The following is a 27,575-nucleotide window of genomic DNA, read 5'->3' as shown; positions in this document are numbered from 1 at the left end:
AGGGAGACTTAGTGTGGTGAGGACTGGGAGGGGTCTGCTGGACTCGGCAGTCAGAAGATTTCTAGCACATTTTGTTTGTATAGGAGTATACAAAGAGCAGACTGAGGGACAAGTGAATGATGAGGAAGTAAAGGGAGGGAGAGAAAAAAGGGGAGAGGGAAGAACAGGGAAGAAAGAGGAGAAGAGGAACCTAAAGCGATGAGGCACATTCAAAGCACTTTTTACCAATTTGGCCAAGCAAAGCCCCACTCAGCAGCTCCCATGTGTCTGACACCACCTGTTGTTTTGCATCTTGGCTTCCGGTGAGTAAGGTTGACACAGTTCTCTAGCCTTGGACCTAACCATTTCTCTCAGGAGCCCTGGTTCCCCTCAGTAGGGAATGGCAGGTCAGTACCACAGTCTAGACATTAATGATGCTCACTGCTACTTTCATACATCACTTTAATGTGTATGCATGTATGTACACATGCACGTGTATAAGAAACATGTAAATAGGAAGACGTGCAGAGATGACCGGCCACACTAGTGGAAGCCCATGAACTGTGGACTGGTGGCTGTGGAGCCACCATGGGACTGGACTAGGCCCTCTGGATATGGAAGACGGGCGTTTGGCTCGAACTGTTTTGGGGGGCACCCAGGCAGGGGGATCGGGATCTGTCCCTGGTGCATGGGCAGGCTTCTGGGAATCTGGTGCCTGTGGTGGGACTTCTTGCACAGCCTTGGTGCAGTGGGAAGGGGCTTGGACCTGCCTAGGCTCAGTGTGCTGGGCTCTGCTGACTCCCCATGGGAGACCTTGAATTGGGGGATGTGGAGATGTGGGGTGGCTTGGGAGAGAGGGCTGGGGGTGGGAGGAGGGGGGATCTGTGGGTGGTACATGGAGTGAGTAGAAAACTTCTTAATAAAGAAAAGTGAAAAAGAAACATGTAAATAAATAGATGGAAATAGATTATATTGATAGAAAATCAATTACAGTAGTTTTTATTTGTGTCTACAGTGGCATTCTGAAGGAAAGGAAGATCTTTCCAGCAGAGCACTGGCTAATGTGTAGTAACAGTAGGATAGAAAATCACTATTTTGCTGGGTGGTGGTGGCGCACGCCTTTAATCCCAGCACTCGGGAGGCAGAGGCAGGTGGATCTCTGTGAGTTCAAGGCCAGCCTGAGCAACAGAGTGAGTTCTAGGACAGCCACCAAAACTACACAGAGAAACCCTGTCTCGAAAAACAAAAAGCAAACAAACAAACAAACAACAAACAAACAAACAAAAATCACTATTTTGCAGATCTCCCCCGTATAATGATTGATTCTAGCAAAGATCACCGAATGGATGCTAAAACCATTGAGCAAAAAGGTCTTCAGGAATAGGAGATTCACACAGTCTCAAATTATCACTCCACAGATTCCATACTAATTACAGAGCGGGAAATGCACATTTAACAACGAGAAAAGCTTCCACCACTGGGCTATATGAGTGATTCAACGCAGTGTTGCCAACGGCAGAACAGCTGACATAATGCCTCCTGGCATGACAGGAAGTGCACAGCACCACTTACAAAATGTCCTTTCCCCAGATTTGTACCCTGAATCTACGTATGAAGATGGAAGTCGAGAAAGTGCAAGTTTGAGACCTCTAGCATGCAGCTGGCATGTACTACACAAGGCTACTGCCATGAAAGGCAGAAGAAGTGTGAGGAGTGGTTCTGGATTGGACTGGATTGGATTGGATTGGATGTGTGTAGGTGTTTTGTCTGTGCGTATATATGTGTACCACGTGCATGCCTGATGATGCCCTTGGAGGTTAGGAGAGTGTCAGATCCACTGGAACCGGAGTTACAGATGGCAGTGAGATGCCATGTGGGTGCTGGAAATCTCACAACCTCTTCTGGCCTCTTTGGGCACCAAGTACGCACACGGTGGTGCACATACAGGCATGCAGACAAAATATTTTAATACACACAAAATAAAATAAGTGCATCTTAGCCAGGTGTGGTGGCACACACCTGTAATCTTATCACTTAGGAAGCAGAGGCAATCCAGTCACTGTGAACCTAAGGCCGGCCCATCAGTAGCTGAGTAGGTAAATACACTGTGTTATATCCATCCAATGGAAAATTATTCAGCAATTTAAAATGAACTATTAAACCATGAAAAAAACCCCAGCAAAATCTTAAATACACACTATTAGGTAAATGAACAGTACCTGAAAAGGCTATATTTGGTATGATTCCCACTCTCTGACATTCTAGGAAAGGCAAAACTATAAAGACTGTTAAAAAGATTAGTGGTTGCCAAGGACTCAGAGGAGAAGGTGGGAGAGGAGAGGAAGGGTGAGCAGATGGTACACAAAGGCTTTCTAGAGCAGTGCAACTATTCTATATGACTCTGTGTCAGTAAACATATGGCATCGTATATTTGTGAAAAAATAACATGTGATACCAGGCGTGAACCCTAATGTAAACTATAGCCTTTAGTTAGTAATACTGTCAATATTGCAATAAATGCACCGTGTTAATAAAGATGTTAGGAATACTGTAGTCTCAGAGCTGGAGGAAGGGGATATGGCAACTCTGTTCTAGCTGCTTGGGGTTTGGGGGTTTTGTTTGTTCTATTTTGTAAGTCTAACACTATTCTTTAAAATACTCATGATTTTAAAAAGTTATGTGCTGGGCAGTGATGGCACACATTTTTAATCCCGGCACTCAAGAGGCAGAGGCAGATGGATCTCTCTGAGTTTGAGGCCAGTCTGGTCTACAGAGTGAGTTCTAGGACAGCCAGGGCTACACAGAGAAACCTTGTCTCAAAAAAATATTATGCTAAGTAAAAGAGGCCAGTTAGGAAAGAGCAGATAGTCTATAATTGTATTTATAGGAAATGTACAGAAAAACAAATCTAGAGAGAAAGAAAGCAGAATGGAGATTTCCTGAGTCTGGGAATAGGAACAGGGATTAGCTGTTAATAGGCATGAGGGATCTTACTGGAGGGATGAAAATGTTCTAAATCTAATTTATAATGATGATTCCACAGCTTAGTAAATTTATTAAAAATCATTTGCACTTCATATTACTGAATTTTATGGTCCTCCACAGTATTTCTCTAATTCAGCATGAATCCTATCACAATTCCAGCTCCCCCTTTTCTTTTTTTTGACAAGGCCTCGTGTAGCCCAGTCTAGCCGTGAACTAATTATATAGCTGAAGATGACCTTAACTAATCCTCTGGCCTCTGAGTGCTGGGAGTACGGGTGTGTGCCACCATACCTGGCCAGCTGGCTTTTTGAACAAATTGACAAACTAATTTTAAAATTCATGTGGAGTATCAGAAACCTACGACACTAAGGCACTCCTGGAAAAGAACAAGTTTGAAGTATTGGTACTGACCTAAGAACAGAAATACAAACTGATGTCATGGAATTAAGAATTGTGTGCTTCTCTGGTGGTCTAGTAGCTAGAATTTAGAATTAAGAATCTAGAAATAAGTTAGCATTTGCCTAACATGTGTGAGGCCCTAGGTTCAATCCCCAATACTGGTGAAAAAAAGAGTCCAGAAATGTACCTTCACATTTATGATAATTAATTTTCTATAATAAATGATAAAATTTTGATTAAAAGACCAAAAATAAAAAAATGGACAAAACCCTATACAATTAAAATATGGGTATGAGCCAAGTGCAGTCCATGTTAGACACTAGCAGTTCTAGCACTTGGGAGGCAAGCAGGAGGATTATGAATTCAAGGACAGTCTCCAAAAAATAAATAAAATAAAATATGGGTAAGGATTTGAATAAACTTTTTTTTCAAGGAAAAGGCATAAACGGCCAATAAACACTTGAAAAGATGTTCAACATCATTAGTCATTAAGCAAATGCAAATTAAAACGACAGTGAGGTCCCTCTTCACACCCACTGGGATGTTAGATTCAAAGACATAATAACAAGTGTAGGTGAGGACATAGACAAATTGGAACAACTGTGAACTGCTGGTGGACTGTAAAAGGGTCCAGTCACTTCAGAAAGTGCTTGGGAGTTCCTGCAAAGCACATGTAAAAGTGCAGTTGCACACCATCATCCTCTCGACATTTGTAAGACCAAAAAGAAGGCCAGTATGTCCAGAGTGAATAGCAGGGACACGGGTACAAGAAGCTAGAAAAACTGCCAGGAGTCATATCATGCAAGGACTTGTAGAGCACGGCCATGCTTTGAATTTTAGTCTAGATGAGATGGAATTTTGAGCAGGGGCGTTGGATCTTGGTAAGTTTGTAATAGGCCCTGTGCGGAATGAGAAAGGCAGTTTGAGAGAAGTCAAAGAATTTCTGAGCATCCTTGAAGGCAAACCCATTAGGGAGCCCTAACTGTTTGGTGGTATGTCTACAGTTAAGTATCTGTTTTCTTCCCAGTGTCACTTGGTCATTTTAGCTTTGGAACTGGGAAAATAGGCAGCTGCACTTAGGGTTGTGGTTGACAAAACCGACTAGGGTCGCTAACCGTGGCAAAGTAGCTCGAGAGTGTACAGGTGGGCTCCTGCACAGAAATACAGAGACACTCTGTAGAAAGGAAATGATTCTTCCTGCCATCTCATTCTGTGAGCAATTAGAAGCAATTAATTGAGTGAAAAGGACCTTCAGTCAGGAGACTCAGTGTGAGCTCTCAGTGACCGTGACAGCAGGAGTAAAGCTGGCAACTCCAAGTAATCTGAAGAAGCCCTCCTTCTGGCACTTTCTTTTGCCTTATAGCCTCAGAAAAACTCTTCATCCTTTGTTAGCAACAGTTCTGCCCCCCAAATTCTCTGCCCCACCTAGCTCTCCCTGGTGCACTTGAGTCCATTCTGCCCTATACCAAAAACTTACCCAGGAACCCTGTGTACTGTGAGGTTAGCTTCCTTCAGAGCCTCCCCTTCCTCTGCACAAAGCCCTCCAGGGCCTTTCCATCTCCCTGGGAAGTCCAAACTTCCTGCCGCCTCCAAGCCCCATCGCTTTGGTCCTGGGCACCTCTTGTGCTACTCTCTCGTCTTCATTACCCAAGGAGCCGCGCTGACTGCCTTCAGCTGCCCACGCACACCAGGAAGGTTCAGAGCCTCAGAGCTCCGGCAGTCCCAGTCCCTCTGACTGAGAACCCTTTCCATCTCAAGGGGGCTAGTCTCCTTCACTTTTCATGTACGGTTCTGGTGCCACCTCCTCAGAGAAGCTTTCCCTGACTAAACTGCCTAAGCCCTAAGTCACCCTGTTATTCTGTCATGTTTCTGTATTATTTTTCTAATCAATGTCCTGTTTTATTGTTATTTTTATAACCTGTTTACCATCTGTTTTACATTTCTCCTATATGATGAGATCCTTGAGAAGAGGGTATTAATCTGTTTTGTTCATCATTATTCTGAGAGTGTACAGCAGAGTGTACTCAATACAGATTCATGTGTTAAGTAAGCCCAGTTTGCCCTCAAAATTGGTCCTCAAATTTGTATATATAAATGCAATACAAGTAAGCCATAAAAAGAGGGAAATCCTGCTATCTGCAACAAACATGAGTGAATTTACAAAATTAGCCAGACACAGAAAGACAGAAGACAAATATCACATGATCTACCTTAAACCCAAGAATGTGGACTAGTGAGGCTTACTGATAGTACGAATGAAGCTCTGAGTTCAGTCCGCATCACCACCAAAAAACCACTTAGAATCTAAGTCAACCAGGCAGAAATGGGAAGTAGAATGTGGTTGCCAAGGGCTTAGGGAGGTGTTGGATAAGGGACAAGAAGCTGCAGTTTCTACAAGATGAGTAAGTTCTGAGATCTAATGCATAGCACATTGACTATAATTAATTGCTGTGGATATTGCTCTGTATGCTATCAATGTGTTGCTCTGATTGGTTGATAAATAAAATGCTGACTGGCCAGTAGCCAGACAGGAAGTATTGTCAGGATAAGCAGACAAGGAGAATTGTGGGAAGGCTGGAAGGCTGAGTCAGGAGACATCAGCCTGCCGTCCAGGGAGCAGCATGTAATGGCATACCAGTAAAGCCACGGAACACATGGCAACATATAGATTAACAGAAATGGGCTGAGTTTAAGTGCAAGAGCTAGTCAGTAATGGAATGATAATATGATAATGAGCTAATGACTGAGCAGTTTTAATTAATATAAGCCTCTGTGTGTTTACTTGGGCCTGAGTGGCTGCAGAACTGTGAGGACACAATAATTAGTCTTCTATGAAAGTCAAATTTATAGTCATGTTAAGTTTTCTAGGTATACATAGATATAATTCAATTAGGTAGGTAATCTTCAAACACTTCAAAGACCTACAGAATGTGGCATTTAAAATGTTTTTTAAAACTTAGACTTTCTGGACAATAAGACATGTCTACTCCTAGCAGCATTGATTTACTTCAGAGAGAAAGATGGGCATCGAAGACACTCCATATGGAGTTTATCTTCTTCTTGGCAAAAATAGCCATTTGGGCAAGAAAATGCTCTTGCCTGGACTGCTTGAGAAAATGTTGTATCGACTGGACATGCAGGACCCATAGAAAGGTGACCACTGAACTTTGCAAGGCAAGATGGTCCTTTAGGTTCCTGCTTTGCAGAGGAAACTGCCAGACATTCTACAGGACACAGAGAAAAAAATGACAGAGAAACTCTAGGCCTATGGGCTGAAGATGGATGCCCCAATGTTACAGAGGAACTTTGGATGACTGTCCAGGTAGGCAGCTGTCTCTGTCATTCTAAATTTTTGGAAGTTGCTTACAATGCATTTCCTGTTTACTTAGGTAATATTATATCCTTCTGAAGTCTTTGATGTAGTTGAAGACTAGATAGTTATAATTTTCCTTGGTTATGATAAATTAGATATAAAACATTAGACTTACAAATATAGAATATTTTTTTAATTTTGCCAAATACAAATAGACTAGATATTGTAACTGTAATTCTTGCTTGATAACTGTTCTATTATATATAATTTTACTATGTTAAAGTTAAAACCTTCCTTTTTTTAAAAAAAAAAGGGAAAGTGCTATGGATATCGCTTTGTATGCTGTGAATGTGTTGGTCTGATTGGTTGATAAATAAAATGCTGATTGGCCAGTAGCCAGGCAGGAAATATAGGTAGGATAAGCAGACAAGGAGAATTATGGGAAGGCTGGAAGGCTGAGTCAGGAGACGCCAGCCTGCTGTCCAGGAAGCAGCATGTAATGGCATACAGGTAAAGCCACGGAACACATGGCAACATATAGATTAACAGAAATGGGCTGAGTTTTTAAGTGCAAGAGCTAGCCAGTAGTGAGCATGAGCTAATGGCTGAGCAGTTTTAATTAATATAAACCTCTGTCCCATGTATCAAAACCTTTCCCACAGCACCTGTTATAGGCTTTCCTTGAAGGTGCCTCCAAAGCAGTTGTAGAAAGTAAGGAATGGCTGACTAAATAGGATTCTGGACTGCCAAATGTCCACTGACTTCTCACCTGTCCTATTTTAACTACAGCACTGCTGTTATTTGCTTTTCTGTTGTGTGTGTATATGTGTTTGTATATGTGCACAAATGTGCTACCATGTGTGTAGAAGCCAGAAACCAATGTTAGGTATTTTCTTTAATTGCTCTCTGAGACCTTATTGTTTGAGGGGGTCTTTCACTGAACCTGGAGCTCACTGATTGGCTAGACTGGCTAGCAAGCACTGCCTCTCCAGTGCTGGGAGTACAGTCACAGACTGTGTTGCACCAGCTATTTACATGGGTCCTGAGGATCCAAACTTAAGTCCTCCTGCTTACACAGCAAATGCTTTACTAACTGAGCCTTGAGCCATATCGCTGGCCCCAAGTGTTGTTCGAATCTTAGATGGTCTTTTAATTAAAAAAAAACAAAAAACAAAAAACAAAAAACAGAGCGCTGGCCCCTAGTGTTGTTTGAATCTTAGTCTTTTAATAAAAAACCCAGAGCCAGATATCAGGGTGAAAGCTGAAAGATCAGAGAAGCAGAACAGCCAGCCACTAGTTTTTACCTCTATGAAATCCTCAGCCTAAAGAGAGAGAGTTCCTATTTCCTCAAGCCTTATATACCTTTCTGTGCCCTGCCATATTACTTCCTGGGATTAAAGGCATGTGTGCTTCCCAAGCAAAGGCATGAGATCTCAAGTGCTTGGATTAAAGGTGGGTGCCACCATTGCCTGGCTCTATTTCTCTCCTATACTGGTTCAGTCTCATGTAGCCCAGTGTGGCTTGAACTCACAGAGATCCAGACAGATCTCTGCCTCCCAAGTGATAGGATTAAAGGTGTGTGCCACCACTGCCTGGCCTCTATGTCTAATCTAGTGGCTGGCTCTGTCCTCTGATCCTCAGGCAAGTTTATTTAGGGTACACAATATATCACCACACTCTAGTTTGTTTTGTTTTCTGTGTTTCAATTCCACATAAATTTCCTTCTGAAATATTTTTATATTTATTTACTGGGTGTTTTTAAAGATGTTTTTGTTTTTAATTATGTGTATGCATGTGTATGTGCACATGAGTGCAGGTGCCCCCTGAGGCCAGAGATGGCAGATCTCTGGAGTTGGAATTACAGATGGTTGTGAGCCACCCAACATGGGTGCTAGGAATCAGAGCCATCTATCCAGCCCGGGGGATGTGGTTTTTGCTTTTGTTTGTTTTGCTCTGTGGTTTAGGCTAGCCTTGACCTGGCTCTGTAGCTGTGGTTGACCTAGAACTCAAGTTCCTCCTGCTTCAGCTTCCTTAGTGCTGGAAGCATAGGTGTGTACTACCATACCTGACTTTGTGCTACTTTTTTGTATCTTCATCATCAACACAGGAAGATGATATGACTGATAGCAGTAGCCTCTTATACCTATGCCTGTCAGTGCAGACGATAATGTACCAGGAAGTAGTAATTTCTGAGTTGAAAGCCTGTCCATGGGTTCCAAGCAGCAGTACTAAGTTAACGCAGCTGATTTCATTGATCTAGCTTGTTACTACACAATATGCTGTTGTGTTCAGGTATCCAGAAGGTCATGCTGTGCTGCAGGACAAGGAAGCCCTTCCAATATGGCTTTCCAGCATAGCACCCACCTGTCTGAGTTGTTTCACATTTATGAATTACCTTTTGGGTTCCAGCATTAAGTTTCACCAGAGTAACATCCACCTGTTTCCCAGGTAACTTCAAGTCATTTTAATTTTAAGTGTGTCTACCAAACAACACAGCTATAGCTAACTTATTTTTAGTCCTATTTAATTAAACATATCCTATTCTTCCCACATTTTTTATTTTAAGGCCTTATGCCATGGCTCTCCTGACCCAGGGCTAGCTTCTACAAAATCCATGCTTGTTTCTCTGTTTATTTGTTGTAGTGGGTGGACATTTGTACAGTGAGTCACAGCCCCTTAAAATTTCCTAATTTGGGTATAACCAGTCCATTTCTTTTTTTTTTTTCTTTTTTTTTTTTTTTTGGTTTTTCGAGACAGGGTTTCTCTGTGTAGCTTTGCGCCTTTCCTGGAACTCGCTTTGTAGACCAGGCTGGCCTCGAACTCACAGAGATCTGCCTGGCTCTGCCTCCCGAGTGCTGGAATTAAAGGCGTGCGCCACCACTGGCCGGCAACCAGTCCATTTCTTAATGATCTGTTTCAGCATTTTCCTGGTTGATCACATTTATACAGTTGGAGGCTTTTTTCTCCTTTATTCAAAGAAAACAATAAAAATAATTTTTTCTAAAAATTTTGATTCTGTTCCATTCTTTGAAAGTAAGAACCATTTGTTGGTTCAGACTCTCCCAGACTCACTCAGACTCTACCAAGTGCCCAAGTACTGTTCTAGGTAGGGAAAGTAGATACAGTCCGTCTTCCGGACAGTGTATGGTCTAGTAGGGAGATGGCTGCAGGAAGTAATTCTCATAGTCAGGTTTGAGAAGTACTATGGAAGATGGTCCAATAATTCTTGGACCATATACACAAAGTGGGGGAGACACATTTCTTCTCCCTGGAGAAAGAATGTGGAACTTCTGGGATGTTATCACAGCCAGGTCTTCAAGGATGGGGTGGGGGTTTAAGGAAATATAAAAAGTGTTCCTCAGGTCTAAGACTATGTATGTACAGAGGCCAGGCATGCTGTTGTATTTAAGAAACAAAGAAAAGTACAGTGTGGCTAACGTTTGGAATAGTGAGATCAGAGGCCGTGTACTATAGGACCCACCAAGGGGCTTTTAAGCAGGGCAGTCACATCGTCAGACTCATGCTTAACAAGTCTGAACAGGCAGTGTAAACTGTGTGAGCAGAGAGCATAGGAGAAAGAGTATAGGACTGCTCGAGGCTTTGCAACCTTAGGCCAATTCTTTAAGTACCTAGAGGCATAAATCATCTTGTTTTTCAATTGTAGAAGAGGAATAGCCTTTTCCTCCCTTGCTTCAGTTGGAGCTAATGAGAATACATGAGACCACAAGTCCACAGAGACACTTAGAAGGGAGTTCCCAGTATAGGGCCAGATGCTGGGAGGCTGAGAAAGCATAGTCTATTCCATATAGTTGAACACTTATTAACTATATATGTATGTGTGTAGATAAATATTGTCTTTCAGCTGAACTCAACTCAATTGAAAACACTTCAAGGGCAAGATCCAGGACATTGTGTGTTGTCTACAACCCCAGAACCTGGAACAACTCCTCAGCACCTACCTGCTGTTTGACTGCATACACTGCCCCCTCTTAGGCCAACTGCCTGAGACTGAGACATCATGACAGAGCCACAGTACTGCTGGGGACTAGAAGTCCATTCTCTAGGAGTAGCCAAAAAGATTCCAAGCCTTGTTTCATCAGCCCTTTGAGTACCAGGCAAAACCCTTGACTTTCTGTCTTTTTAGCATGATGACTTTCTTTAAATATGAGGCTACTCAGGAAAACTCCTTAACTGTTAAATTGAACTAATTACCATTTTTGTTAGGAAGTCACTATCTGTATATGAAAGATGATAAGTAGAATTTAGGTACAATAATAATATTCTGAAATTTAGCTACTTATTTTCAGAAAACTTATAGAAAGAGCATTCATAAGTTTTAGGTTGTGCTTGGGAAATATATATTCAGGGGTGGTGTGTTTACCTAGCATGTGCAAAGACCAGAGTCAATACCCAGTATCACAAAAAAAAGAAAAAAGAAAGTTGCAGGCTTCAGAGCATTTTTGGATTTGAGACTTTTAGGATTAGGGATACTTAACTGGTAGTCTTTAAAATATCCTCAAATCTGAAAAACTCTTAAATCTGCACCACTTCTGGTCCAAGCATTTTGGATAAGGGATGTTCAACCTGTGTTCCATCTAGCTAGTATTATAGTCAATGTAGCTATAACAAGACCCTACATATTTTTAATCCAAGTTTTGAACAACTTTAGTGATCCGTGGCCAAACTTTGAGGAAGAGAATAGTCCTGTGAGCAAAAGGATATTTGAGGAGCATCCATATGTTTTTCTTGTATGTCAGAAATTACCCTAAATTTGCATCAACCGAAGCCAGAAAGTCTGAAAACCTTCACTGCATTTTTAAAGCAAGCACTTTACTTTTCCCCTTGACTTGGCAGAGGTTGTGATCAGTTCAGGGAACACAATGGCATTTCCTCCTATCCACACCTAATATAAACTCCAGTCAATTTAATTGGGTCTCTTACGTAGGTTGGGGATGCAAGCACATAAAGTCTTTGGCTCTTGAGACAGCCATCTTGTCTGCCAGGCCCAGGTGCAGCAATACAAATGCATATGCACCGTGCCTGGGCCAGCTGCTTTGCCGGGGCGTTTGTGTTTTCTCGAACTAGAAAGGTTAACAGGCACAATTTCCATCAATTACACTCAAACTGTTGTTTAAGTCCCCTGTCCAGTGTTCGTAGCTAAGCCATTGAGTTTTTGAGTCCACTAAATGAGTTTAAGATAAAAACTGATGGCTAGTGAGTTAAGGCACTTGCTGTGAAGCCTGACTACCTGAGTTCAATCCCTGGGACCCACACACGAGTGAACTGACTCCCACAATTGTCCTGTGACCTCCACACATGGCCCCTCCCCCAGCAAATAAGCAAATGTAATAAAATGTAAATGTCATTAAAATAATGAGGTAAAATAAAAATGGAGAGCTGGAGAGAGAGCTCCAGTTAGTACTCACCTCACAAATATGAGGACCTATACATTTCTGCTTTAGTAAGCGCAGGAGAGTAGGTCTGACTTAATCTTGCTGCTTCTCTCAGCCTCCTGGACTCCACTGAACCAAGAGCATTAGAGGTAGACATTGTTGACTGAACCTGGAAAAATCTGATGTACATCCTAGGAAATGGCTTTGGAACCTGTGAGGGTTCTTCTTTGCTGCTTTTTCTTTAAAAAAAAAAAAAAGGTACATAAAAGAAAAATTCATCAGCCAAGTAAAGACTTTGGATCTGCTAGTCTACATTTTATGAATAAAAACATGTTTCAGAGCAGGAAAATTCTATTTGCCATCTGAGGAAAATGTCCAAAAGAAGCTTAGAGCCAGAAAAAGAAGACCTTCTGTGTCCAATGAAAACAACTAGTGAATTTAGTTCATGATGACCTGTCTACTCAATTTATTCCCTAGCTCAATTAATCTTCGGCAGTTTTCATGGACCCACTCACGACTGTGACTCTTCTGTTTATGAGCTATCTAAGCTCCTGGGTAGGAACTAGAACTGTTCACACCTTTTCACCCATTTGTAGTGTACGGTATAATTATCCAAAGGGAAATATGGCCCAATTCTGAAAAGGACCTTCTGATACTTCTCACTATAACAGATTCAGAGTCAGTTTTCTTGATACATTTCGGGCAAATATTACCTCCTTTCTACTCTCTCAAGCCTTCATTTATCTTCAGTAGTAACTGCCTATCATATCAAACTGTACAGAAAGGGAGAAATTATACTGCAGAGAATTATACTGCTGTCACATTTATTTTACTTCGTGGGTCACATTTTCAGTAGTTTTCTCATACAGTTAATGAATTTGTTTGTATTCACAAGTAGGACCTTCTTGACCTAACCATTTGTCACACATATTCCTGTATAAATTCTAAATATGAAGATTCTAGCTCAGTGGCTCAATTTGGTTTATAGAGGCAAAGATCACATGGAAGCTTATGAAAATCTGGCCCTGGGTCATTTACCTGCCTTTAGGGAGAATTTCAACAACTCATTAATCTCAAATCCAAGTAACCTTACTGAAAGCTAAAATGATTAAACCTTGGTGGGAGGAATAGAAACCTTGAGATATAAGTTGCTGCTAAAAGATCAGTAGTCAAAAAGCTCTAAGTCCAAACATGTAGAAAATGGGCAAGGGGGCAGAGACAAACACAAAAAATAGCCAAGTGTTCATGGAAAAGACAATCCAAGTCTTGTAAAATCATAGGAAATAGATGAACTTGACCTACATTAACAAGACTGAAATGGTGAAAGGGGAGTAGAAGAAAAAGTGTAAGCATCACATGGAAGGAAATGAGTAAGAGCCGAGATAGAAAGATACCCAAACTATTTATCATGATGACTATACATGTAGGCTGAAGAGCCAGACAACTGAAAGGCGAATTCAAGCATTTCCGCATTGCCTCTCCTACTAGCTCCTGACAGCCACCATTCATTCCGCTCTGCTGCTAAGACTTTGGCCATATACTTTTCCTGATATAAATGGAATCAAATAGTAGTTGTTCTTGAATATCTGGTTTATTTTACTAAGTATAATGTCCTACAAGTTCATCCATATTGTTGCAAATGGCAGAATTTCCATTAGTAAAGCCTGAATAACACTCCGTTCTTATATGTATACTGCATTGCCTTTAAACATTTATCCACTGACGGACATTTAGAAATTTAGAGTCCCACAAAACACCTATAGTTAACAACACCATACTGTATACTTGGAAAGTTTGCTATATGTTCTTATCATAAATAATAAAGATGAAGATGGGAAATTTTAGAGACTTATGACATGAAGTCTAATTATTTTTCAAATGTATGCTTATTTTCAAACTCACCAATTGTATGCAATGAAACATATATAGTACAACTCTTTATATGTCAATCACATCTTCATACAGTGCTTTTACCCAATTCCAGTTTGAGCTGAGCTACTTCCTAGCTGTATGACCTTGGAAAAGTTACTTAACTTCTCTGTACTTTACTTCCTTATTTGTGAAATAGAAATAATAATAGTACCTACCTCACACGACTGTTGTGAGAATTGGTTGAGTCAACACTGCTGAAAGCATTTGGTACAGTTCTTGGCACAGACTAACACCCAATAAATATTGGCTGATATTTTTGTTGTATACCTACAGAGCCAAACTGTATTTTCAGCTGGTTCCAAAATAGCTATAATGGAAGCAAAGAATGTTAAGCTGTTTGTTAACACTAAAAGAGAAAACAGACATATGATTAAGTCTTTTTAGAAAGGTCCAAATGAGAAAATATCATTAAAAGTCTATAATGCTAACTTTTCCCCATTTTCCCATTTTTACATTATTACATGCATAAAAGTTTGCTAACACGGTATTCACAATTATAGACTGCATGCAAGACAATTTTGGCAATTTTAATTAAATTACAAGTAAAATCTTTGATTCGGGGATTACTCATCTAATAATAGTCTTTCATACATATTTGTACATATTCAAAATGGCATATTCGAGATTCTCTGCTGCAGAATACTTACTTGTAAAGGGATAGACTGGGAATACTCTAAATGTCCATCAATAAATATCAGCAGCAAACATTTTATAAAATATTTTTGTAGAATCTTTGAAGTGATAGAACAGTGTTGGCATGTGCTTTTGCCAGAGTGAGATGGCCACCTGATGTTTTACCTCAAAGTCTTCACGTCAGGACCCAAGCATCTCTGACATTTTTATTTATTTATTTATTTATTTGTTGTTTGTTTGTTTGTTTGTTGAGGCACAGTCTCTCTATGTAGCCCTGTGCTAGAACTTACTCTGTAGATCAGGCTGGTCTTGAACTCAGAGATCCACCTGCCTCTGCCTCCTGAGTGCTGGGGTTAAAAGCTTGAGCCACCATACCTGGCTGTCCCTGACCTTTAATGGGCATAAAAACCAGTAAATGCAGTTGACTGAGCATTATGCTTTTTTGTTAAAGACTGACTTTGTGGGGCACAGCTCGTCAAGGCATTTAAGAAGGTAGGTAGAGCTCTGTCTTTTTGGGGGGGGTATTTTTTAAGCAATTGCCTGGTCACAGAACTGCATACTCATTCCCCAAAGTGTTCAGAAATATGTATGTTGAACCTGGTCTCTCCTGGACATACGTGTCGGTGATGGGAAAGACAGAATGCAGTGGGCATCTAAGGCAGTTAGTTATTCAGCTATTGCAATGGGGAGGCCATTCAGGAATGAGAGCCATCTCAAAGAACAGGAAGGGGGCCCGCGTTGTTCCAGTGGCAGACAAACAAGTGAGTCATCTGTAAGTCTTATAAGGGAGGGTGGAGGTGGATTTGAGCCTGGAATAATGTGCCAAGGGAGGGTGAACCCTGTGCTTCATCTTTTCTTGGAAAACCAGAGGTGGGAAAAATTTCTTAGCCATCTCAGCTTTCTAGGGTAAGCAGGGCTCAGATAAACTTCAACACAGTCATCTCTCCCCTTTGTTTAAGACAAATGTCACTCATTCCTAAGCAGGTAATCACAATCCTGCGTGGACCGAAGCAGACGTGTATAAAAGTCTCTCGGGCACTGTCGTTCCTGTAAACTCAGTAAGCCATCTGTTAAGCGGTAATACCAAAGGTCAGTTGTTTTAGAGTCCAGTAATTGAGGTGTCTTTAAACATAGATGACTTAATGACCACAAGAACTAGGTATGGTGAAAAGCTATAATCCCAGGACTTTTGTTGCTAGTGTGGGTTCTTGTTGGTTTTGTTTTTTGTTTGGTTTTGTTTGTTCAGTTTTGAGAGAGGGTCTCTTACTATGTAGCCTTGGCTGGCCTCCAACTCATTATGTAAACCAGTCTGGCCTTGAACTCATAGAAATATAACTGCCTGTCTCTGCCTCCTGAGTTCTGGGATTAAAGGTGTACGCTGCCATGCTTTGCTATAATCCTAGGATTTTTGGAGGCTGAGGGCAGGAAGATCACAAATTCAGATCCAAGCTAGAGCCAGGCATAGTGGTGTAAACACATTAATTCTGTACTCTGCATGCAGAAGTAGCCAGATCTCTGAGAGTTGAATTCCAGGATAGTTAGAGCTACATAATGAGACTGACTCAAAAATCCAAATTAACAACAACAACAACAACAATAATAATAATAATAATCTAAGGTAGGTATATAATGATACCCCATGTCAAACAAGCAAGCCAGATGTGATACATACTTGTAACCCTACCCACTTGGAGACAAAAATATTAAAAGAAAAAAAAAGAGATAAACTTGAGTTGATCAAATGTAAAACCTTTTAAAATGTGTGTGTGTGTGTGTGTGTGTGTGTGTGTGTGTGTGTGTGTGTGTGTGTGCCACAGTGCACATGTAGAGGGGTCAGATGACAGCATTGTGGAGTCAGGTCTCTTCTTCCATATTTACATAGGTTCTGTGGATCAAACCTGGGTCACCAGGCTTACATGGGAAGTGTCTTTATACACTGAGCCATGTAACTGGCATCAAATTAAAAACTTTTATATATCAAAGAACATTAAGGAAAATGAAAAGACAACCTACATGATGGGAAAATATCTGTCAGTCATTTATCTGATAAGGTCTTACTATGCAGAAAATATGAATAATCCTTCTCAACAGGAAAAAGACAAATTTCAGACTAGACAGAGGACTTGAATAGGCATCTTTCAAACACATACACAGGGCAACCAGAATCTGAAAAGAAGTCTGATATCGGTCATCATGAAAACACAAATCAAATCCTCAATGAGATGCCACCATGTATGTACTAATATGGCTAGGATTTAACAAGAGCAAGCCATGGAAAATAGCAAGTGGTCAGCAAGGTGTATTGGTTCCTGCTTGTCAATCCCAGCACTAAGGAGACGGGCAGAAGGACTGCCACAAATTCAAGGCCAGCCTGCTCTGTATAGTGAGTGTCAGGCCAGCCATGAGACCCTGTCTCAAAAAAACAAACAAATATTCCACACAGAACTCCTGATCATCCTTCATCAGCTCCTTGAGGGGTCTATATGATTAATAGTTATGCCCTTCAGGCTTGAGTTAGGAGAATTATTAACTCACCTGCTTTTCAGCTAGTTTTCAAAATTTTGTCTTAGTTTACTATTCACAAGTGTGGCTTCAAACTTGTTCTAGGGTGGTTCTCAGTCCTGAAGTGCTTGTCTCACATATGTGAGGCTGTGGGTTCTGCCCCTGAGGCTGAGGGAGGGGGCTGGTGGGAGAGTGAGAGACAGAAGAAAAGAAAAAAGTAAACCAGGGTTGGGGCTATAGCTCAGTGGTAGAGCATCTGCCTAGCATGCATAAGGCCCTAGGTACAATCCTCAGTACCACATAATAAAAGAAAGTAAACTATCCGACAGAAGCTTGCGCACAAAAGCCCCCAGCACAGTTCTTTCCCGTGAGGCTGTCAGAGCTCTCAGAGGGTATTTTGTTGAGATGGAAGCCCTCTAGCTTATAGTGAGTGGTAGGTACTTTCAGGGAAGCATTGAAAGAAAACATAAAAAGCAATGTGTAGATGACAAAAGGCTTACAATAGCTGTGGTTACCTTATTACTGCTCATTTTCAAAAGGGAAAAATCTGATGAGAGTTCATTACAGGAATAATAATGCAGCTGACAAGGAGATGTAGTTGTTTCTGTGGCATGCAAAACAAGATAAAAGCCAATCCAAAAATCGTCAACAAAATATCTGTAAACATAATGATTAACTCTTTTCAAAGAAGACAGGGTATTGTGTCTAATTTATAAAAATGTATGAACATTATCTTTATAGAGAAAAGACTCAGAAATAGCATATAAAAATCTGGACCCAGTGTAAAATGAATGTATCAAGCATTTAGTTAGATTATACCCAGACTCTATCAGGGAAAGCAAATAAAGAGATTCAGAAATCTAGACTACATCTTAAACCTTTGTATTAGGGAAATGCTATGAATCCCCAGTTGAAAACTAGTGACTAGGAAGATCCAAGATTCAAAATCAAGAAGCATAGTTATGATCAAGTTAACACCGAACCAAAAACTCCTGAAATTTTGTGTGAAAACTTCGTGCATTAGGCCCCTGTGCTGGCTAGTGTTTGTCAACTTGGCATAAACTAGAGGGAGCCTCAGTTGAAAGCAATGCCCAGCCCACTGTGGGTGGTTCCATCCTTAGGGTGGTGGTCCTGGGTTCTATAAGAAAGCAGGCTGAGCAAACCATGAGGAGCAAGCCAGTAAGCAGCACTCCTCTATGGGTCTCCGCATCAGCTTTGGTTCCTGCCTCTAGGTTCCTGCCCTGACTTTCCTGGATGATGAACTACAAGCTGTAAAATGTCATAAACACTTTTCCTCCCCAGTTGCTTTTGGTCATGGTGTTTTATCACAGCAATAGAAACCCTAACTACAACAACCCCCATCCATGATTTCACATTCCTCAGTTTCAGTTCCTCATGATGAACCATGATCAGTCCAGGACATTAATATATTTGGAGAGGGGCTGGAGAGATGGTTCAGGCATTAAGAGCACTGATTGCTCTTCCAAAGGACCCAGGTTGAAGTCCATTACCCACATGGCAGCTCATAACTGTAACTCCAGTTCCAGGGGATCTGATGCCCTCTTCTGGCCTCCACATGAGGTGATAGGCATGTGGTGCACAGACATACATGCAAGCAAAATACCTATATGCATAAAATAATAAAAAAGAAAAATGTTTTAAAGTGTATCTGGAGAGACAGAGAACAAGACTGTATTTCATATAACTTTTATTATGCTGTATTCTAATCGTTCCATTTTGATATTATTGTTAATCTTTTATTGTGCCTCACTTGTAATTTGGATTTTATCATAAGCTAGCTATGTATCTCACACATACATACATACAAAAAAACATGATATATAAAGTGTTTTGTACTTTCCAGGGTTTCAGGAACCCACTAGGGGTGTTGGCATGTAGTCCTCACAGATGGGTGAGAGCTGTGGTCCTCTAGTTGTCTAACATTTGACAAAGAAGCAAGCTTAACTCTGACAAATAGAAACATATCATGACCGGTGGAGACATGCATGATCTCATACAGCATACAGTTTCTGAAATATTTATATTGGTAACATTTTACCATTTCAACCTAGGAGAGGCAAATTACCACTTTTGGCTTGATGGCTCTGCCTATGTGATGCTGCAATAATAACACAACACAAAGCTAATAGTCATAGGTGCCTCTCTTTTTATGAGGTCAAACAAAAATCCTTTGTGGTTTTGTCCTATCGGCTCTCTGAGACTTGATTAAGATAGGATTATGTGTTGTTACCTAAGTAACAATAAAATATTGTCCATATAAGCACAGAAGTAAAGTGATGGTAAAGCCTAAAGCTGTTAGCTCCTTCCTAAGTGAGAAGACTTTGCTTTCTTAAGTAATAGAGAAATATGGGAACAGATCCCAAAAAAGAAGGCTTGTTTACCATATGTGAGGCCAGTGGACGTGAAAAGTAGGAAACCCTGGAAGATAATTCTGGGAAGACACAGAATCTTTGTTACCTAAGAAGGTTTCCCAGAAGGTAAGGCAAGCCATTCCCAGCTTGCTGTAAGAACAGACTAAGAATCCAAAATTCTTTGTCTTTTAGATACAGAAATAACAAAACTAGTTTTTCATCAATATGCTTGGAATTAGAGTTCTTGTGAGAAATTTTATAAATCATACACCAAAATTTAGCCAGCTTTGACCTAAACAAATAAAATTCTCTTTTGTGAACCCTCTACAACTTTCTGTATCCTTATAGTACATACATACCTTTATAGTACAACGTCCCTCTATTGGTGGCAAAAAGAACATATCGCGTCCTGTAACTTATAAAAATAAAAGCAGAACTAGTGAGATGGTTCACTGGATAAAATACTGCCTAAGTGTAAGGACCAGAGTTTGGATCACCAGCCCATAAAAAAGCCAGGTAGGCTTGGTGGCCTGCCTGTAATCCCAGTGCGTGGGAGGTGGTGACAGAGGAGCCCTAGGGCAAACTGACTGGCTAGACTTGCCGCATCTGTGAGCTCCAGGTTCAGCAAGAGACCCTTCTTCAGTAAATAAAAGCAAGCCTGAGATACCCAAAATCAATCTCTGACTTCTGCATGCAAGTACACATGCATGTGACCACACATAAACACATGAATGTACCATGCACTCACATGCACATGCACAGATAAGAAGCAAATGCATATAAGCCCAAGGTGCTGCGCTAATGCTTCAACATTTCCTTAGAAATAATTAAATTAGGCATCAGCCAGAATTTTCAGTTACCTTAAGATCTTACAAATTATCTTAAGCTGATAGAATACAAAACACAATTACTGTTGAAGTAAAGTTTGCCATAACAATGGCTCAACTTGGTTAAACAAATGTACATTTTGCAAACTATTAAACATTTGTTAGAAGTAATGCTAGCTCATTCCATCAATAAACCTGTAAAATGTTTAGGAAGAATATATCTAAGTGGACTAAAAATACTCCTGTTTATTATACCTGCAACTGATAAGATATAATTGCTTTTAGTAAATTATTAAATTAGTCTTAATTATTAAAATTTTACATAAATTGTATGATCTTGAATTCTTAAAATATTTGTCTCTTTTTTTTAAAAGATAGAGTCTTACTGCCCCTCGGCCCTTGCCACCTGTGGCAGATGAGGGCCCTGACCCTCTCATGAGGGTGGGATAGCTGGCCATACCACCCTTGTCTGTCATGTGGTGGTGAGGGCAGGGGAAAGATGCCCTGAACACCTCGACCCTCCCCCTTACCAGCTGCAGCACTCAGAAAAGCTGGCCCTGCACCTTGCCTGGGCAGCACAGGAGAGCTGACCCTGTTGACAGGGTGTGGGTGAACCAGCCTGAGAATGTGAGCTTGAGAGATCTGACCCTGCCCCTCATCTGCCAAATGGTGGCAAGAAAGAGACATCTCCGCCCTGCCCTTCACTGCCGGTGGCATTTGGGAGAGCTGGCCCTGAGATCCCAAGGAGATCCCACAGGAGAGCTGTCCCTGCCGCTCACCAGCTAGCTGCAGCATTCAGGAGAGTGGCTCCTGCACTTCGCCTGTGCAGCACAATAGAGCTGGCCCCGGTAGTGTAGGTGTGGGTGAGCTGGCCCTGAGAGTATGAAAGCAGAACTGGCCCCGCCCCTTGCTCATTGCAGCAAAGGGTAAATTAGCTGGGACAGTGCTGGAGATCTCACCCTGGTGGGCTGACCAACCCTGCAACTACCCAGGTTATGAGTTGGCACACCCCAGCATCCATCCCATCTATGATCTGCTTGCTGGAGCATGTGAAGGGGCCGGTCCTGCAGATCCAAAGCTGCAGGATCTCCATGACACAAGGCAACAACAGGATATCCAAGAGGAGTCCCAGTGAGGATCCAGTATTGATGGTGTAGCAGAAGCCAGAGGCCTCAAACCAGACCAATGATTGTTTGCAATGAACATTTGCAAGTAAAGATATATGGACTAAAGGGTATATTGTGTAACTCACTGTGTCACACTACAGCTTCGATGACAAGATTTTTCTTCTTTTCTCTTAAATTTTATTTTATTTTAGGGGGAGATTGCAAGGGCACAGAGTGGATATGAAGGTATGGGGGAGATGAATGATTGAGATGCATGATGTGAAAGCTACAAAGAATAAATAAAAAGGAAGTTTAAAAAAAGATAGTCTTAACTATGTAGTCCTTGGTAGCCTGGAACTTGCTATGTAGACCAGGCTGGCCTTGAACTCACAAAGATCTGCTTGCTGGGATTAAAGACTTGTACCACCACACCTGGCACTTGGATAGGTTTTTTGTTTTGTTTTGTTTGTTGGTTTTTCGAGACAGGGTTTCTCTGTGTAGCTTTGCGCCTTTCTTGGAACTCACTTGGTAGCCCAGGCTGGCCTTGAACTCACAGAGATCCGCCTGGCTCTGCCTCCCGAGTGCTGGGATTAAAGGTGTGCGCCACCACCGCCTGGCTTGGATAGGTTTTTAAAGATTATTTTTTAGCATGTTGGAAGTCTTGAAAGTTCAGTTTCCTCATTTTGTGGGAATTTTAGCAATCTTATCTAAACGTGTATTTATTTCTGTAAGCCAATGAGAATAAAAGTAAGCAGCAGCACCCCGCCCCCATGGCCTCTGCATCAGCTCCTGCCTCCAGGTTCCTGCCTTGTTTGAGTTCCTGTCCTGACTTCCTTCAATGATGGACTATGATGTGGAAGTGTAGAGCAAATACCCCACCCTCCTCAAAGAAAACAAAACTCCCTTCATCTAAGAGCTTGTTTGCTTGTTGTTGTTTTAATACTGGGAATTGAGCCCAGAGCTGTGCACATACTGGTCATTGCTCTATCTCTGAGCTTTATCTCCAGCCCTTGGTTTTATGAGACAGGGTTCTACCATGTAACCCATGCTGGCCTGCAGCTTAGGATTCTGTGTCTGCCTACTGAGTGCTGGCATTACATGTGTATACCACATACCCCACTTTATGAGATTTTGATCATCTAATTTGGTAATCCCATCTAGAGGAAAGAAGAGATTACACATTCCCACAGAAAAGAACTTCAGAATTGTCAGTATTATGGCCATCATTATTCACGACCATCTTCTCTTCCCTCCTTTTGCCTAGCACTTACTGTTCCATCCCGAAAGTGTTTGATGTTCATTAGGATAACACATTAACTCTTTTGATGCATTAAGACAGTAGATTTGTAGAATGTCAATTTTCAGAACTGGAAAATAGCATGCACATGCAAGAACAATCAGAGTCCCACATCTAATTCTCCCAGAGGATTCGTGGTTGAACTCATCCTTTCTCTCCTTGGTTTCTTCCCTGTTGCAAACCTAAGGACAAGGCATTTAGTTAGAACAATTGCTGTGTCCTCTCAGTGAAGCACAGGCAGTATCCAGTGATTTTTTTTTAAACCAATCTGCTGCTCATCATTGTACCTGTCTTCATCAATTCAGCATGTGAACCAGGGCATCGTTTAGAGTGTGGAATCTCATTGAAAAGAGATTTCATGAAGTTTTCTACATTATGTAAACACTAGAAAGGTTTCTCACAGTAGCAGTGATGCCATTTCAAGTGTCCATGCCTAGATTTTTGTTTCAAGTAAAATCTCATGGGAAACAGAAGGGGGCGGGGTTGCTGGATATTTGAAGTATCTATGGAAGCAAAAGAGACTGTGGCACTTGGAATGAGGCTCTAAAATAAGTCTAATACACTCTTGATAAATAGTGTTTTTTGTATCTAATCAGCAAGGCTCAAATAAGAGTGTAATAAAAGAGCAAGTGAATGTTGATAAGAGGATAAAGTGACAACACCAATACAAAAAAGTTACAGGGCTCCAGTGAAATCAGTGACAATGGTTTGTGTGAAGCAAAATACCTCTAGCAAAGGCTTCTTCACTACTCATTGTAAAATTACACTCATAGAAAGGCAACTACATCAATGTGCCCAAAGGGTTATGCATTTGTCTGTTCTACACCCAAGTTTTCGTGAGTAACAAGTGCCAAGGCACATTAAAATAAAAAATAACCAACTTGTGGGCTATATCATAAAGTCTGTACAAAGAACCCAATCTCTGTCTTCTGTAAAATTGTCTTTTAGGCCCCAGCTAGGTCTTAGCTTCCTTAGAGTGCTACAAGAGAAAACTCAGTGTTTATCATTATGACCCCAGGGCACTACAAGGTTGCTGGTTTTTTAACGATCTCCTAATTGTCAGAGAAACATTGTCTTATTCAATATAGTTATAATAATCTAATGCTTTTAGAAACACTGTGATTGTGAGTAGGAAAACATTACCAATCATTCTGAATATTTACTTTATTGAAATATTTCATTTTCTGATCATTCTGGGCCATTTACTATATAATCCTTATAGATGAATTTTTGTTTTTCTTAAAAGAAGGGGGACTTTATGGGACTAGAACTCAAAGGTTAGACGCTTGGCTGTAAAGACTCCCTTGGACTGCTTTTTAGTTGTTGGCTGTAGCAACTTGTTTTCTTGCAGAGATGAAGCATCTGGTTTTTGTTATCTCAATGATGCTGTCCTGGGAATATTAAGATTGCGACGGAAATTTGAACGTATCCTCTATGTGGATTTGGATCTGCACCATGGAGATGGTAAGCCCTTCAGTTTCAAAGATACTTCACTGCTAGGACAGCAGGTTTTGATCAGTAAAGCTACTTCTAGGCAACTAATAAAAGGAGAAATGCCTAATGCAATTGAAATTTTCCTAATTGTCATTTCTGGACTAGGTGCTGCATAGATTCCTCTGACTAATGCAGTTCCCCTCTGCTGCCCAAGGCAGGCAGGCCCCTGTCACTGCCTCTCTCCTGTCTCCTGAAGCTAAACTTTATAGTAGAGAGTAGAAGAATGGGGACGTCTTGCTCATGTTTATTCCAATGTCCAGGAACCACTCTGGGGCCTTTGAATGGGTTCTAGGGGAACTCTTGGGTTAGAGGTGATGGTCTTCTCTCTTCTCATCAGCGTTTCTCTCAAGGTAGAAAGGCTATATGAAGGACCAACATTTTGGAGTTTTCACCGATAGCCTACCAGTTCACGGAGTGATCACTTTCTTTGTGTTACCAACATATATAATCTTGGGATAGGAGTACATTGCTAGAAACAAACAATTAAAGATAACAGCAAAGGGTTAAAATAAACATCACACACATTGAGAACCATGCCCCCTGAATTTCTGACTACTTTCCAGGTTGGGACACAGCCTTGATTTAAAATGTTCATAGCCTCCTCATTGCCCATTACAAGGGGCAACATGTCACAATGGCTTATTTTTATATGACCAGTGAGCTAAGAATGGGTTTTCATTTTGGGGGGCGGGGTTCATTTTTATTTTTATTTTACTTTTTGTTTTTTGAGACAGGATCTCATGTAGCTCTGGAACTCACTCTGTAGACCAGGCTGGCCTTGAACTCTGAGATCCACCTGCCTCTGCCTCCTGAGTGCTGGGATTAAAGGCGTGTGCCACCACCTTCCTGGTGGGTTAACAAGGTTGTAAAATACGTGTGTGTGTGTGTGTGTGTGTGTGTGTGTGTGTGTGTGTGTGTGTGTATAAATGTGTGCAGAGGCTCTAAGTAGTTTAGGGCGTCTAGGATGTTTACTGTCTAGCGACACGTACTTTGATGGCCCCTAGCCTAGAGAAATGGTTCTCATACATGATGGTGCATCTAGGTGACCTGGGGAAGTTTATTTTAAGTGCAGATTCCTGTGCCACAGGTATCAGATACTCAGAAGAAGTAGGTCAGTCATATAGTCTCCCCTGTAAAAACACTTCAGTTGTACTATAGATCATCCCTTGAAAACTGTCTTCTTTATGGAAAAGTAGACTTTCCTCTCTCTCTCTCTCTCTCTCTCTCTCTCTCTCTCTCTCTCTCTCTCTCTCTCTCTCTGTGTGTGTGTGTGTGTGTGTGTGTGTGTCTGTCTGTCTGTCTGTCTCTCTGTCTCTGTCTCTCTTAGTTTTTCAAGACAAGGTTTCTCTGTGTAGCCCTGGCTGTCCTGGAACATGCTCTGTAGATCAGGCTGGCCTAGAACTCACAGAGATCCACCTGCCTCTGCCTCCTGAGTGCTGGGGTTAAAGGTGCACCCCACTGCCACCAGGCTTCGAAAAGTAGACTTTCTTTATCTCATCTTTCAAGGCCTCATATAGGCCTCACCTTGTCTTTCTAAGCATCTCTTGCTATTTTTCTACTCAATGAGCATGTCTCCCTGTTCCAGACCTGTTTCTCTAACCCCACCTCCTTGACTTCACTTCCCTTTCCCCTAGTTTAGCCACCTCTTCCTCCCTCACTGCAGCCCTAAATTCTACCTACTCATTCAAGTTCCAGCCATGGCTATCCCGGCCACTGCAGCCCAAGAGTACTCTTGTGGGGCTGACGCCCTGTATGCTTGTAACACTAATCACTGTTTCATGTTGTATTGTTTTGTACTATCCCTTTAAAAATAAAATATCTATATCTTTTCTTCCCACAGAAACTGTTAAGTTTTCCCAGAGCAGAAATCAAGTTGCTTACTTTTTTCTGTCCGTACTGTGCATATAGTAGCAACTCAGTAAAATATTTGTTTTATGAATGAGCAAATGCTTATGGAATTCAGAGTATTAGTACCAGAGTCCAAAAATAGACCGACTCTGCCGAGCCATGTAAAAATGAAATAAGACTGTCACCTGAAACCGTTCTTTCCAATTGCAGTGTTATTTCTACAGCATTTAGAGTTTCCTGTTTCAGCCAACTTTTATGGTGTGTTTCATTTCACTTTATTTCCCCTCTTCAGCACCTCCTTTCCAGTGACCTCTGCCCCACCCCCAGACTCTTCCACATTTGCTTTATTGAAATCTCCCGCGATTCTACCACTGGCATCCTGTGGGGCTTCACCGGCCACTCCTGCCCACCCTCACCTTTCCCTACCTCACCTCTCTCCTCCCTCATACTAACTCCACGTCCCCTGCCTCTCTCATGTCCTTTTGAAGGTAGGATTTTTTTAAGCCATGCCTGATAGCACTTACCGTGAGACAAGAAATGGTGTTCAGTGCTCCAGTACTAAGAGGAATGCGGCTGAGAGCCGTGCCAAGAGTTAAAAGAAACACCAACTGCCAGCATTAGTCATCACGGGAGAAAACAGGAATTTGCATACAGGATTGGTAGAGATGTAAATTGCTACATTTCTGGGCGGATAAATCATTAGCATTTTCATAAAGTGCCCTTGTTTAGTACTTCTGCCTCTGTTGAAATGGTATTTTCATTTATTTTATTTTGTTTACTTAATGCTTTCTGCCTGGAGTCTTTAACTGGTTTTAACTACCTCCCTAGGGCAAAACACAAGGCTTGGGAAATTCAAACATACCTGTTATATACAAATAGAGTTCATATTTTGTAAGGTCTCTGTTGGCCTCTAATAAAGACTTAAATACATTTAAGTCAACACAGAGACAACATCTTTGTTTGAAATAGAAAGGAACACAGTACCTGGATTTGCTAATGGTCCTTCCATTTCAGAGTGTCTGGGTATGACTGAGAGCCCAAGAGGAAGGCGCAGCACTGGGTAGCATGGCCAAGACCTAAGTAGTGGCTTTGAGGGGTTACTTTAAACCCAAGCTTTTATCTCCCGGGCATCTAGTCGTTTGCTGACTGTTTAAGAGGAAAGGAGACATCTGTCTACAAAAGCCCCCCCCCCCATCTTCCTCCAGGCTTTAAAACAGTTTTAAAGCTGCTATTAACAACTGAAGGTGCCCCTTACTCTGGGCGCACACCAAGCCAGTGTGAAGTTGGCGAGCAGCAAGCTCCTTTAACGTTTTATTACTATCCTGGGTTTAAAGAATTTAATTGTATTTCTCTCACTTCCTTTAAGCAGCTCCAAAATACAAACATTTGTTTTAGTAAATAAATAAACAGACATCTTCCTCTACAGGAGCTGTTAAGGAACAGGGCCGTGACTATTTTTTTTTTCAGCAGAAAGATATAGGTTGCTTAGTGCTCA

General features: G+C 41.3%; 1 protein-coding gene and 1 long non-coding RNA gene across 2 annotated transcripts in view; one reads left to right on the top strand and one right to left on the bottom strand.

The window, feature by feature from the left end:
- The window catches only part of Hdac8 (histone deacetylase 8), a 220,794-nt gene that overhangs the window by 47,365 nt on the left and 145,854 nt on the right, over positions 1-27,575 (top strand). Inside the window, exon 5 of the mRNA XM_059250571.1 lies at positions 24,090-24,202. Within this exon, the coding sequence (XP_059106554.1) occupies positions 24,090-24,202 (113 nt within the window). The remainder of the gene's footprint in view (positions 1-24,089; positions 24,203-27,575) is intronic.
- LOC131899179 (uncharacterized) lies at positions 17,176-19,696 on the bottom strand. The gene is made up of 3 exons (XR_009376067.1): positions 18,652-19,696; positions 17,652-17,740; positions 17,176-17,317 (listed from the first exon to the last, which is right to left on the bottom strand). It is a non-coding gene; the product is annotated as an uncharacterized LOC131899179 (long non-coding RNA).

The sequence above is a fragment of the Peromyscus eremicus genome, chromosome X, assembly GCF_949786415.1.
Source record: "Peromyscus eremicus chromosome X, PerEre_H2_v1, whole genome shotgun sequence".
NCBI classification, from domain to species: domain Eukaryota; kingdom Metazoa; phylum Chordata; class Mammalia; order Rodentia; family Cricetidae; genus Peromyscus; species Peromyscus eremicus.
This window is presented reverse-complemented; position numbering and strand designations above follow the sequence as displayed.